We start from the raw sequence: 13,554 nt of genomic DNA, 5'->3' as shown, positions 1-13,554 counted from the left end.
TATTGGCTGCAGGCGTCGCTATGTATAAAAATACAGACATTTGATTGGCCAGAGAGAAAAAATAGGTGCCTTAAAAAGAACCGCCCATTTCTGGTTTAAAGCCCCAGACAAATGCATTAGGAACAGGGAAATACCTAAAATCGACATGTTTTGATGTCTTTTTCCTGGTTAAAACAAGTGTTGGCCTTTTATATTTTATTTGTCATATGTAAATTGTCAGGCAAAGAGTGTCTGAAATAAACTGTTATTGTCCCGCTAAAATCGAATGCATTTACACTGCAAGGACCTGTAAGAAATTTTACCTTATTAATTACCTATTTTTTGTGTCACTTTTTACATTAAACGAATTACTTCAAGCAGCCAGAATAACTTTAACAATAAACTGGTGCACTCATTAAACATACTAAACACACATTGAGTTATAGCAAGGGTTGTAGTATTATGAAGAATATTATAATTAATGTCAATTACTGTTCTTGATACTGCAATAATTATAGTAATAAAAAAGTGCACAACTGCAACTAAGTTTTGTATGGAAAGAAGCACGGCATTGACGTTACAGAGAAACTGTGATATTCTAGCTTAATGGAAACAAATCTGTCAGTTGTTAGTCTAGCAAAAAGTAGGCAGAAACTCTCGTAATAATTAATGAAAAAGCGAAACGGAACTCCATACTTGCATTGTTTTGACATATTTGTTGTTTAGGATGACAACATTTGCTGGTGCGCAGGAATCAATCTAGGCGCACAAGTGCTGTTGTTGTTTCAGCGATGACTAATGTAACGCGTAATCTAACGCCTCTGATTGGCTTAACGTAATCAACATGAACGCGTGTGATTTGTTATACGGCTCAACTACTCAACTTACATAAAATAACTATTTGATAAAACTTAACTCGAAATAATGACCCGATTTGATATGGTACTCCATATAGGTGGAAATCTGGCCCTTTCCCCTCAAGACTTACAACAACAATGTAATGTGGTAAGACCTTTTGTTATACTGTGGTATACAACCTTGAATTGATAATAAGACGATCATGTAATCAATTACTATAGGCTATAACCACAGACTGTTAAAGATACATAGGCTATCTTAAAATTAAAGATGCTGGAAAGAGCCCAATTTAACCATTTCGTCCAAGGTTGAAAAGCCCAGTTTTACAAACTGAAAAACATTTAGAACTTTTTCTGCTACCAAAAAAAAAAAAAAAATAAATAATAATAATAATAATGTTTTAAAGATTTTTTTTAATGGACTATGTATGCTGTTGAAGAACCTTTCTTTTTAGGGTTTCCACATTTGTAAATATAATAAAATATTTTAATAATGCTATTCACTTAAATAAAAGCACAATGCCACACAATTAAAAGCATAAATAATGTGTATAAAACATTGTAAATGACTGCACACACACGGTTTCAGTGTTTTGTTTAAATGCAGCATACAGTGTAGAGTGTGTTACTGAAGCAATACTCTGTTCCAAGCATGGTCTCAGTTTGGTGATGATCCTGGTTGTCATGTCTATGCGCTGACGTGCACGACACCATCACTGGAGTGCACTCCAGGAACCGGCGCACAGCGGTGGTGAATTACTACTACTACCATCAGCCAGGTCCATGCGTGGCAAACAAATGACATGCAATATTTGCCATGATTAAGTCAGCAGGGGACTCTGAGGAAATGTCAGGTTTCAAAAACCCTTTCTCTGGCTATGCGGTGCTGGTGTTCAGCATTGCTTGAAGGAGAGGAACTCTGTAAAAACCTAAAAAACAAAGAAAAAAACAACTATGGCACATTCATCTGCAATAGAATATAAATCAAGTAAGTAACCCGTCAGGCTTTTTTTTTTTTTTTTTTTGCAACACTGCAAAAAAAAAAAAAAAGATTCCTTTTGCTGGAAACCTGTTCTTAGAGAATAATAATTTTAAAAAAATCTTTAAACTAAGAATATGTCCCTGTAAGCTACAGAAAATCCATTACAAAACCTATATTAAGGGTGTTACACACTTTTTCCATGTTCCATGAAAATCCTTGAATTATTTACAAAAGGGTCTTCAACATTTTGGCTTAATTACATAAATTGTATCTTTGAATTACATAATACCAGCTATTAACAAGTTCCATAAACGTTTTAAATATACCTTTAAAACGTTATTGGATCACTGAAATCTTCAAATAATGGTTCTTTAAATTGATGGTTCTAATAAATAAATGCCTTTTTTTTTTAATCACTGACTGTAAGGTTGTTCTGGGAACCAACAATATTTTTTCTATTTAGAGCATACCATAAAAAAGGTATTTTGAAACCTTTATTTTTAAGAATGTAATTTGTATTTTATTTTAATTTGCTTTTGTGGTTCACTCTTAGAAATATTGGTACAAAAGCTGAGTATCTTTTCAAAGTTATGTCTGTATATTAAAGGTCAATAGGATTAGTTCTTAAAATGCTTTGAACCAATTCCAAAATCATGTTGATTTTTACCATTACAACAGTGTTCTATGTTTAAAGGGGAAACTTTCCAGTTCATAAAATGTTCTTTCTGATTTTTGTTTTTGTAGTGATGCTCTTTACATTAAGAAAAAAATATCTCGTTTAAGAACTGACAACGGTTCTTATGGTATCAATAATAAATTTTAATACTTGATTGAATCAAGTATATTCAGTCCTAACCCAAGTTATGAAATACACCACATAGACATGAACAGAAAATATATATTTTTACATAAATAATAGTCTGCAACAATATTATCCCAACATAACAGGTGTAGAATGGGAACTCACTTCCAACATATTGCATATAGATTGGAATTCCTTTCACGGGTTACTTAGAAACTCCCTTTTTCTTGCTCAATGCCTTTCATCAAACTCAATTGTCGTCTGTTAATCCAGTTTTGATAGCATTTGGCACACTTTCTTTGGATCACAGCGAGATCCACGACTTCTATTCTGGTCTCCCGTAGGAACCACAGAGCCTCCGAAAGAAGCCAGAGTTCGGCTGTCCCAAAAAGGGGGTCTGTGCGGTCTGATGAAAGTCGCTCACGACAAATCATAATCTGACCAATCATTATCTATACTAAAACTGATAAAGCAGCAGCATTGCTTGATGCTATATGCTGTATATCATGGGAACGTGCATGATGGCTATTGAAAGAATCTGAACATTATGATTTGATGTAAGGATATATATGAATGCATACAGCAGCTTTTGACCGTCTTTGTTCTCTTTACGAATGGACAATGAATCAGCAGGGTTTGGTGTCTTGGATGTCTGTTCATTGAAAATCTTGATATAGTGCCAACTCTGAAGCTGAAGATTAAAGAACAAAACATGGATGACAAAATGCATGGATGGAAAGTCACATTTTGTCGCAGGCATTTCAAGTAAGAAAATATCATTTGTATCATTTTAGATTCAACATTATACAGTAAATTCTAGACTATTTCTTTTTTTATTAAACAGACCAGCAAATGTGTTACATGTATAACATGGTATTATGCATTGTCCATGTAAGAATAGCCTAGTAATATTACTGTGAGATAGCCCAGCGGTAAGGCACGAGGACACAGGAAAATTAAGGCCAAAAAATATTTATTTAACTTAAACAAACCAATAATCCAACATAAAAACTAGTTGGAAAACAAATTGAGGTCAACAAAAATATAACAGAAATTCAGGAAGTCTGAACACAACCAAACTGACCTACCAAATGAAACAACTACAGAGTATTTATACACAAACGGTGGATCCACTTAAACAACATAGGTGAAACAATAAAACATAACAATTATAAATATAATATTTACTAATCAAACTAATTCTAAATAAAAAGACATTTACAAAATACAAGACATAATTACTCAAAATAAACAAATTATTTAAATTAAACAAACAAGTAATATAGAAAAACATTCAAAGTAAACTTTCCCCCCCTTATCATTTCGGCACATTGGTTCCGCCACGCGGGATCACCCGGACATAAATCTTTGACGCACACACAGGAACCAGCCCTTTGCCAGTAAACATGACGGCCGATCCAGCGGACCACAGCATCATCCTCCACTGCACCCTCCGGTAACTTTAACTCAACAGAAATAACCATAAGTAAACAAATAACAGAAACCGTACTAATGTAAACTAGAATGTGTGCACTCCAAACCAGTAAACAATGTACCGAAACTGAAAGAAATTGTGACATGTAATATTTGGAACTTATTTTATAAATAAAGATATGAAATAAAGAGAAGTTGTCAGTCTCTAATTACCTAAAGTTCTTATGGATGTTATGCCTGTTTGTATGCGTGTAGTTGAGCAAGGTGCGCGTTTGTCAGCTAGTGAAGGAGCAGGAGGGTATTGTTTGGGTCTCAGCGAATGTGCGCGTTTCAGCGAATGTGCGTGTATGTGTAAGCGCGTGTGTCTAAGTGAATGCGTGTGTGTGTGTTTGTGTGTGTGTGTGTGTGTGTGTGTGTGTGTGTCTGAGCGAATGTGCGTGTGTTTGTTACCCTCAGTCTTGTGTGGCCATATGACAGGTCATCACACACCCCCTCCCTTCGGGCGTCTCGCTGGCACAGCGGGAAAGATAGTCTGCAGTTACATTTGCCTTGCCAGGAACGTGGTGGACCTTAAATCGGAATGGTTGCATGGCCAGGTACCACCTCGTGATTCGCCCATTAGTATCTCTCATTCTTTCCAGCCATTGGAGTGCTTTGTGGTCTGTTTCCAGTATGAATTCTCTTCCAAGCAAATAATATCTCAAGGAGTCTAAGGCCCATTTCACCGCCAAACATTCCTTCTCAATTGTGGAATAACGGGTTTCTCTTGGAAAGAGTTTGCGGCTAATGAAGACTACAGGTCGTCGCTCACCTGGGGATCCCTGTAACAGTACTGCTCCTAAACCTCTTTCAGAGGCGTCTGTCTGCACAATAAATTCTTTGGTGAAGTCTGGATTATACAGAACAGTGTTGGTTGTCAATGCAGTCTGTATGTCTTTAAATGCAGCGATCCTCTCTTCAGTCCATTGGCATTGATTCGGGCACCGGACACCCACCATGTCAGTCAGGGTAGCAGCTCTACTGGAGAAGTTAGGAATAAAGCGGTTATAGAAGCCTGCCATTCCAAGAAATGATCTTAATTCCTTACGTGTCTGTGGTAAAGGACATTCTTCCAGTGCCTGAATCTTCTTAATCTGTGGTCGCACCACTCCATTGCCAATGACAAAGCCCAGGTATTCTGCCTCTTTCCGGGCTATGGCACACTTCGCAGGATTAGCAGTCAGACCAGCTCTTTGGAGCCGTTGGAAGACTTCATGGAGATGTTGCATGTGCTCCTCCCAGGTTGTACTGTAAATTATAATATCATCAAGATAAGCTGCAGCAAACGTTAACCCTTGCAATACCTGGTCCATAAGCCTCTGAAATGTTGCCGGTGCCCCATGCAGGCCAAAGGGAAGAAATCGGAACTGGAATAGGCCCCATGGTGTCCTAAATGCTGTCAAAGGCCGGGCCCGTTCAGTCAAAGGTATTTGCCAGTATCCTTTAGAAAGATCCAGTGTGGTCAGGTATACTGCTTTGCCCAATCGATCTATTAATGAATCAATACGGGGAGTAGGATAGCAATCAAACTGTGATACAGAATTCAAGTACCGGAAATCAATGCAAAATCGTATGTTTCCATCTTTTTTTGGAACCAGGACCACTGGATGGCACCACTCACTCTGGGAAGGTTCTATGATCCCTAGGCTCAGCATAAAGTCCACTTCCTCCTTCAAGGCCTCTTGCAATTTCTCAGGTATTCTGTAACTCATACGTCTAACAGCAACATCAGGTTTCAGGATCACATCATGTTGGATCAGAGAGGTGTGACCCGGCAACTCAGAAAATATTTGAGGATTGCAAAGAGTGCTCACCTGTCTTCGTTGTTTTTCAGGCAGATGGTCCAGCCTAATGTCAGCAGATGTTGGCTGAGGCAGATATTGATCCTCACACTCCTCATCTCCTTGGACACGGCATACAAGCAGTACCTGTTCAGAACGGGGCACCCACTTTTTTAACAGATTCACATGCAGTATTCTGCTGGCATGCTCCTGACCTGGAGTTGCCACTTCATAAGTTGTAGGGCCTAGCCGGCTCTTGATATTAAAAGGGCCCTGCCACTTGGCCAAAAGCTTGTTCTCCTTGCTAGGCAACATCACCAACACCTTTTCCCCACTCACAAATTCTCTTTCACGTGCTCGCTGATCATACCATGTTCGTTGGTGTTTCTGGGCCTCCGCCATATGGGTTCTTGCCAAAGCTCTCATTTTCTCCAGACGCTCCCGCATTTGCAAGACATAAGCCACAACATTAGAAGGCTCCCGGTCTCCTTTAATACCTTCCCACATCTCTTTAAGTAGGGTCAAAGGTCCCCGAACTTCATGCCCATACAAAAGCTCAAAGGGAGAAAACCCAGTTGATGCTTGGGGAACCTCCCGATAAGCAAAAAGTATATAGGGAAGCCACTGGTCCCAATTCTTACCAGTCTCATCAACAAACTTTCTGAGCATCTGCTTCAACGTTTGATTAAACCGCTCAGTGAGCCCATCAGTCTGCGGATGGTATGGAGTGGTGCGCAGACTCTTAATACCCAGCAACTGGTAGACCTGCTTCAACAGAGTAGACATAAAGTTAGTCCCTTGGTCAGTAAGAATTTCACGGGGTAACCCGACTCTGGAACAGAACTGGATTAAACAGGTTGCCACGTTCTTTGCTTTCATAGATTTCAAAGGGAATACCTCTGGGTACCTTGTAGCATAATCTGTGATAACCAGCAGAAATCGATTACCCAAGCTGCTTTTTTCTACTGGGCCAACAATATCCATGCCCAGTCTTTCAAACGGAGTACTAATCAAAGGAAGTGGCTGTAGTGGTACTCGAGGTGGATGATGGAGAGATACCAGTTGACACTCAGGGCAGCTCTTGCAATACTGAACAACATCAGCCTTTAGACCAGGCCAGTAGAAATACTTCTTGATCCGTTCTATGGTTTTCCTTACCCCTAGGTGGCCAGCCCATGGGATTGAGTGGCTCAAGTGAAGAACAATTTCCCGAGCCTCCTTTGGAACAATCAGCTGTTTCCCTGATCCAATCTGACGGTAGAGTATGTTCTCTGAAATCATAAATCGCTCACAGTTATCATTCATCACTTTATCGCCCATCTCCATCTGGTTTGCTTGCTCGAAATATGCAACAAGACTGGTGTCATTTTGCTGCAATTCACTAATGTTGGTGGGTAATTTCATTTGTGGATTAAGACCATCTACTTCACCTGCAGGCAGACGAGAGGCATTATATTGCAACTTTGCATGTCTCCTTTGTCGTCTAGTCGTCTTGGGTTTTGGAGGACTGGTTTCTAGATCAGCATTATAAAATGGCAACATTGACAGAGTTTGTGCTGGTTCATCTTGTTGTTTTGCCTTGGCTCTAGTAAGTACCATATTGCACTGTGACATGGGCTGGATAAGATCCAAAAGCACTGGCAAATCTCGTCCTAACACTACAGGATAGGGAAGATTATCCACTACCCCCACCTCTAGCAAGTAGGGTTGGTTGTTAACAGCCAGATATAGATCTGCAGTAGGCACCAATCTCTCATCACCGTGAACACAGCAAATGGAAAGCTTATTACTTGCATTAACTGAAGATGGAGCCACAACCTTCCGACTCACCAGTGTCTGGTCACTCCCAGTATCAATCAGGGCAGGAAACTCTTTACCATTCACTTTCACAGTGATGGCATGCAGCAAGGAATTCAGCTTCTGGGCTTTATCCTCCCCACCTCTAGGAACATAACACAGATTAGTCGGTTTAACTACATTCCTTGGACAAACAGGTTTTGTGTGCCCCTCTTGTCCACAGAGATAGCAGACCACTGGTCTTCTCAGAGTCATAGCAGGTTTCATTTCTGGGGAACCTCCCTTAGGAGTCTTACCCAATCCAGCCATGGATTTTGGTTGAAATTGAGGAAAGGGTGGTCTTCGTGCCTCACTGCTTGTTTTCCTACCCCAGGACTGATTCTTCCCCCTTGCTGCCACAAAGACATCCGCTAAGGCAGCAGCCTCTGCTGCTGTCGTGGGGTCACGCTCCCTTATCCAGACCTGAAGTTCAGGAGAAAGCATTCGCAGATATTGTTCTAAAATAATTATTTCTCCTACCTCTTCAGTAGTTTTTCCTTTGGGCTTAATCCACTTTCCATACAGGTCTTTAAGTCTGGTATACAACTCCTTGGGAGCCTCAGAAGGGAGAACAGTGAGGGAACGAAATCTCAGCCTATAAGTTTCAGCATTTATGTCATACTTCACCAAGATGGCAGCTTTAACCTTATCATACTCGGTAGAGTCATCCAGGTCCATTTGGACATATGCAGCTCTTGCCCTGCCAGTTAATAGAGGGATCAAATGAAATGCCCAGTCAGCTTTAGGCCAGCGACAGGCTGTAGCGATTCGTTCAAAAGTTATTAAGAAGTGCTCGATATCATCAGAATCAGCCAACTTCTCTAATCGAGGTTCCCGAAATCTTGGTGGTGGGAAGCGATCATCATTAAGGTCAGCATTTGAGTGGAAGACATTTGGGGAGGTAAACTGCTGATTATCAGTATCTGCTTGAGCACCATGCACATCTAGAGAATGTGTATCAATGTGGCAGGCATCAGATGTAGGTGAGGTGCGGGCCTGAACTTCCATTTGTAATAAACTGAACTGATGTTGTAATGCTTTAAACCGTCGTTCTTGATCTATGTGCTCCTGCTTTCTGACCGCCTCCCTGGAATCCATTTTTGCCATATGCGCACTAAACAAACTTGTTAAATCAGCCAAAGTTGGCTCTCTACTTGCCATCTCATCTTTATCCTTGTGCTCCATTTCCTCCTCTGCAGGCCTTCCTTGCTCCTCCTCTTGCTCCACAGAAACTGGCTTCATGGGCCCCTTCTTTTGCTGACGGCTCATGGCAACTCAATGTACTGAGGCTATGGAGAGGGAAACAAAAAAAAACCTGTGTCCTCTATTAAAATCCACCTTCTGACACCATATGTGAGATAGCCCAGCGGTAAGGCACGAGGACACAGGAAAATTAAGGCCAAAAAATATTTATTTAACTTAAACAAACCAATAATCCAACATAAAAACTAGTTGGAAAACAAATTGAGGTCAACAAAAATATAACAGAAATTCAGGAAGTCTGAACACAACCAAACTGACCTACCAAATGAAACAACTACAGAGTATTTATACACAAACGGTGGATCCACTTAAACAACATAGGTGAAACAATAAAACATAACAATTATAAATATAATATTTACTAATCAAACTAATTCTAAATAAAAAGACATTTACAAAATACAAGACATAATTACTCAAAATAAACAAATTATTTAAATTAAACAAACAAGTAATATAGAAAAACATTCAAAGTAAACTTTCCCCCCCTTATCATTTCGGCACATTGGTTCCGCCACGCGGGATCACCCGGACATAAATCTTTGACGCACACACAGGAACCAGCCCTTTGCCAGTAAACATGACGGCCGATCCAGCGGACCACAGCATCATCCTCCACTGCACCCTCCGGTAACTTTAACTCAACAGAAATAACCATAAGTAAACAAATAACAGAAACCGTACTAATGTAAACTAGAATGTGTGCACTCCAAACCAGTAAACAATGTACCGAAACTGAAAGAAATTGTGACATGTAATATTTGGAACTTATTTTATAAATAAAGATATGAAATAAAGAGAAGTTGTCAGTCTCTAATTACCTAAAGTTCTTATGGATGTTATGCCTGTTTGTATGCGTGTAGTTGAGCAAGGTGCGCGTTTGTCAGCTAGTGAAGGAGCAGGAGGGTATTGTTTGGGTCTCAGCGAATGTGCGCGTTTCAGCGAATGTGCGTGTATGTGTAAGCGCGTGTGTCTAAGTGAATGCGTGTGTGTGTGTTTGTGTGTGTGTGTGTGTGTGTGTGTGTGTGTGTGTCTGAGCGAATGTGCGTGTGTTTGTTACCCTCAGTCTTGTGTGGCCATATGACAGGTCATCACAATTACATAAAATGAATACAAATTGTTTTCAAGTGTATCTTTTATAAACCCAAATGCAAATCACAAAGCTTTCTTGTGAGTGCCATCAATGCTCTGCCAGTGTTGGCAATGTTCACCCAGGGGTATGTCCCATCACAGAAATGTCACCGGATTTGGTATGAAACCGTGACATTTAGACTCAGGATATGCATTGTGATTTTCAAGAAGCTTTTTTTTTATTTTAAGTTTTTTTGACAGAAATATAAGTTCAAATAATATTAATGATAATACAAATATTTCTGCAAAATGTGAATAAAGATATATGTTGTGATATTTAATGGATGATATTAAAATAAATATGCAAATGCAGTGGGTTTCACAAATAAAATAATTATCGAAGTATTTAATTGATTAAACGAATCAAAATAAGTATTTAGGAAATGTTAATGTACAAACATTTTAACCAGTCAGAAAATTAAAAGAACCAGTGAGAATTTAAAATGTACCATGTTTGAATGCTCAAGCATGTGCTGCTGTTCATGAAGTTTATTTTATTGCAAATGATAAAGTAGCTAAAAGTCAATATGAAATGAGAGTAGCATAAATTTGCTTTCTAACTGTACGATAATATTGTGCATAAAGTATAAATGAATCATCATAAATCATTACTTTAAAAAACAGTTTGTCTGTTCCCTAAATCAGAATGTGATGAAAAAAGTGATAATCTTTGAAAAAAAAATCCTGAAGTCATATTTAAGAATGACATTTTTTAATTAGAAAAAAATGAAAGAAATGTAATTAAACTAATGACATATAAACAATCTGTGACTAGTCAAATTTGATAATGCTGAAGGTATAAAGTGGCATTAATATCTACTCAGAAAGTGAGAGTTACTAAAATTGTTTCCCCAACAAAAAAAAAAAAAAGAAAAACTTTTAAAAGTTACGAAATCTGGGGTTTCCCGTTTTTGTTTTTGAGGTTTGGAGGTTCTGAAAAGTGCCAAAACAGTACTGTGCTACACTGCGGTAAAGACCTAACTCAAGGTAGCAGCAATTTGTGACATTATCACTGTTCATTTATAATGAAGAGCCCAACCCAAATTTAAAGCAGGCAACATGTCACAAACAACCCATGTCACGCTCTCAACACCTACAACCTGTAAAATCATGATGCCACGACTATTTATTCCTTGCCTTCTTGCATTAGTAGTAATCTCAGTTTAGTGGCGACAGCAGACGATGAGGAGTCCGTCGTTACTGAACCGCCTTCCTCCACAACTCACATTAAGTATTACAAATGATATCATGGCAATTTGTCACGCTCCTCAGTTCAGTGATGTTTTACCGACTCATTTGCTATGATACCTTGTTACGGATCCAGCTGCGAATCAGTTGCTTGTCATGGGGCTTGGGGCAGACTCCCCTCTGCGGCTACCCAATGACCTGGAAGGCAATAGGGGATGCCAGTGCCTAGAGCATGTGCTGCACTGACAGAGCAGCAGGGCTCTGTCAAAAGGCCTTCCATACAAACTTTCCAGATCACTCTGTTTTTAACAGATGAGTAAGCAGCCATGGAGCGAGCCTTCGGATTTGTGAATCACAGGTCTCTTGTTTGCTTCTAGTGGCCCTTTTTGACACACCCTGTATCGCCTGCCTCCAAGGGGGACCGTGCGCTGCAGAATCTGGGCAGAGGGGGGGAGATCGCATGTGGCAGGGTCACTGGTTGGGTTAAGCAACAATTCAGATATGTGCTTTTAACAGACAAATGCCTGTGAAGGTATCTTGCCAGACTTCCGCGCACAAAGACGGTGCTATTGATCTGTGCTGGAGAAACTGCTCGCACCCACCTTATGGTAGATTTAAATCAATTGATTCATGACGCGTACAACACCGTGATCATCTATTGGACTAAATCTACCTGGCATACTTTTTGAACTTCAGTGATTTGAGCATAACTGGCAATGTCACAAAACATTAGCCCCTAGAGGCCCAAAGTAAATGGAGTAAAGACTTTAAACGAGATTGTGGTCGTTGACCCAGTAGCTGCTTGCAGTCAGAGTTGTCGGACCTGGTCTGCACATTAGTAAAAAAAAAAAAAAAAAAAAAATCCCAGGAAATGCTTTTAAGATCTCCCAACCCCCCCATCCACCTCAAAAACAACTTTCTCACCTCATTTAACTAAATTAATGAGCAGGTTCAGGCCCATTTCAAACAGACAGAAAATAAAAGAGGCAAGAGAAAAATGGCCAGATCTGCACCTGCCACGTTTAAAGTGAACAAGAAAGCAGTGCTGATCCATTTTCTTGCATATTTTTAGATGGCATTAAGGTCGCACTGAGTGTGATGCGATAAAGTGAGAGTAATCGCAGACAAACTGTGCCTTGACTGAACATGAAAGGATTGATTGCCTATAGCACAGGGGTGTCAATCTCAGTTCCTGGAGGGCTGCAGCCCTGCAGAGTTTAGTTCCAGCCCTGCTTCAACACACTTACCTGTAGGTTTCAAACAAGCCTAAAGGACTCAATTAGTTTGATCAAGTGAGTTTAATTAGGGTTGAAACTAAACTGTGCAGAGCTGTGGCCTGCATATGAGGTGGTGCAGACCATTAGGTGGCGCTGATCACTTCTGGCAGCCAGCCCACTACAACAAGCTTTTCTTTTTTCTCTTTAGGTACAGTGTGTATTGTTGTTGCCTTAAACCTTACCATTGGACAAAATACAACAGTAAATTAAGATGAAGTTTGTACACCAAAACTCACTCAATAACACAAAATCTATCATGCTTACTAAACCTACAATTAAGGTGCATTCCTCTGCAATTCTTTGCCACGTGAAAGTTTTTTGAGGTTTTTGTTACTGTGACTTATCATATGGTGCAATCTGTTCTCACACACCAAATAACAAACACATGACATACTTTTTTTCTAGTCTACACTGGATTCAAAACATCTTTCTGTGCTTTTGCTCCACCAGTATTGTCCTTTTGTGCAACTGTAACAGCACTGGGCACATGATCTAAACTCAAATCTAGCCAGGTATTTCATCACAGAGTGATGAGGGAAAAAACAGCTCAGTATGTAGAAAAAAACATTGCTTTGTGGCATTGCAATTGATCACACCTAGAATAGCTTCATAGGGATCTACTTTTTTGATACAAGAGTAATATTGCATTGTCCATTCAGTCATTTAATCGCTTTCAGTGTTCATCCTAAAATTGACAAAGCCATGACAAATTTATTTTTGCAACACAAATTAAAATTTTAAAACAAATCCACTACCCTCCACTAAAAGATAAAAAGGTCAACTAGATCAAAAAATAAATCCATACAAATTGAGCAGTCTAATGCAAATGATCACTTTATAAGATGAACATTAACATTTATTACATTTTTTTCTTTATAGCATTATTCATTCATTCATTTCAGCTTAGTCCCTTTATTAATCAGGGGTCACCAGCATAATGAACCACCAACTTATCAAGCATATGTTTTACGCAGCGGATGCCCTT

The 13,554-nt window shown here is 39.4% G+C and overlaps 1 protein-coding gene across 5 annotated transcripts; it reads right to left on the bottom strand.

The window, feature by feature from the left end:
* Positions 1 to 3,580: 3,580 nt before the first annotated feature.
* LOC137496479 (retrovirus-related Pol polyprotein from transposon 297) lies at positions 3,581 to 9,233 on the bottom strand. 5 transcript variants are annotated; one of them, XM_073912787.1, is made up of 3 exons: positions 8,869 to 9,233; positions 7,305 to 7,816; positions 3,581 to 7,145 (listed from the first exon to the last, which is right to left on the bottom strand). In XM_073912787.1, the coding sequence occupies exons 2-3, from the start codon at positions 7,486 to 7,488 to the stop codon at positions 4,507 to 4,509; spliced, it is 2,823 nt and encodes a 940-aa protein (XP_073768888.1). In that variant the 5' UTR covers positions 7,489 to 7,816; positions 8,869 to 9,233; the 3' UTR covers positions 3,581 to 4,506. The 5 variants fall into 5 exon arrangements, with proteins under 5 accessions (XP_073768888.1, XP_068079754.1, XP_073768887.1 ...); XM_073912789.1 differs by having other exon boundaries at positions 6,214 to 6,639; positions 6,782 to 7,145; positions 7,305 to 9,233; XM_068223653.1 differs by having other exon boundaries at positions 3,581 to 5,582; positions 5,715 to 9,233.
* Between the last annotated feature and the right edge of the window lie 4,321 nt (positions 9,234 to 13,554).

Source organism: Danio rerio, chromosome 9 (genome assembly GCF_049306965.1).
Source record: "Danio rerio strain Tuebingen ecotype United States chromosome 9, GRCz12tu, whole genome shotgun sequence".
Classification (NCBI taxonomy): Eukaryota; Metazoa; Chordata; class Actinopteri; order Cypriniformes; family Danionidae; genus Danio; species Danio rerio.
The sequence above is the reverse complement of the archived record's forward strand: the minus strand, read 5'-3'. Positions and strand labels throughout refer to the sequence as shown.

Excerpts from the sequence above, each read along its gene's own strand:
- LOC137496479 (XM_068223653.1), bottom strand. The coding sequence starts at position 8,979 with ATGAGCCGTCAGCAAAAGAAGGGGCCCATGAAGCCAGTTTCTGTGGAG. Across the intron at positions 5,583-5,714 it reads GATCATAGAACCTTCCCAGA|ATCGATTGGGCAAAGCAGTA; the intron begins GTGAGTGGTGCC and ends ATTCATTAATAG.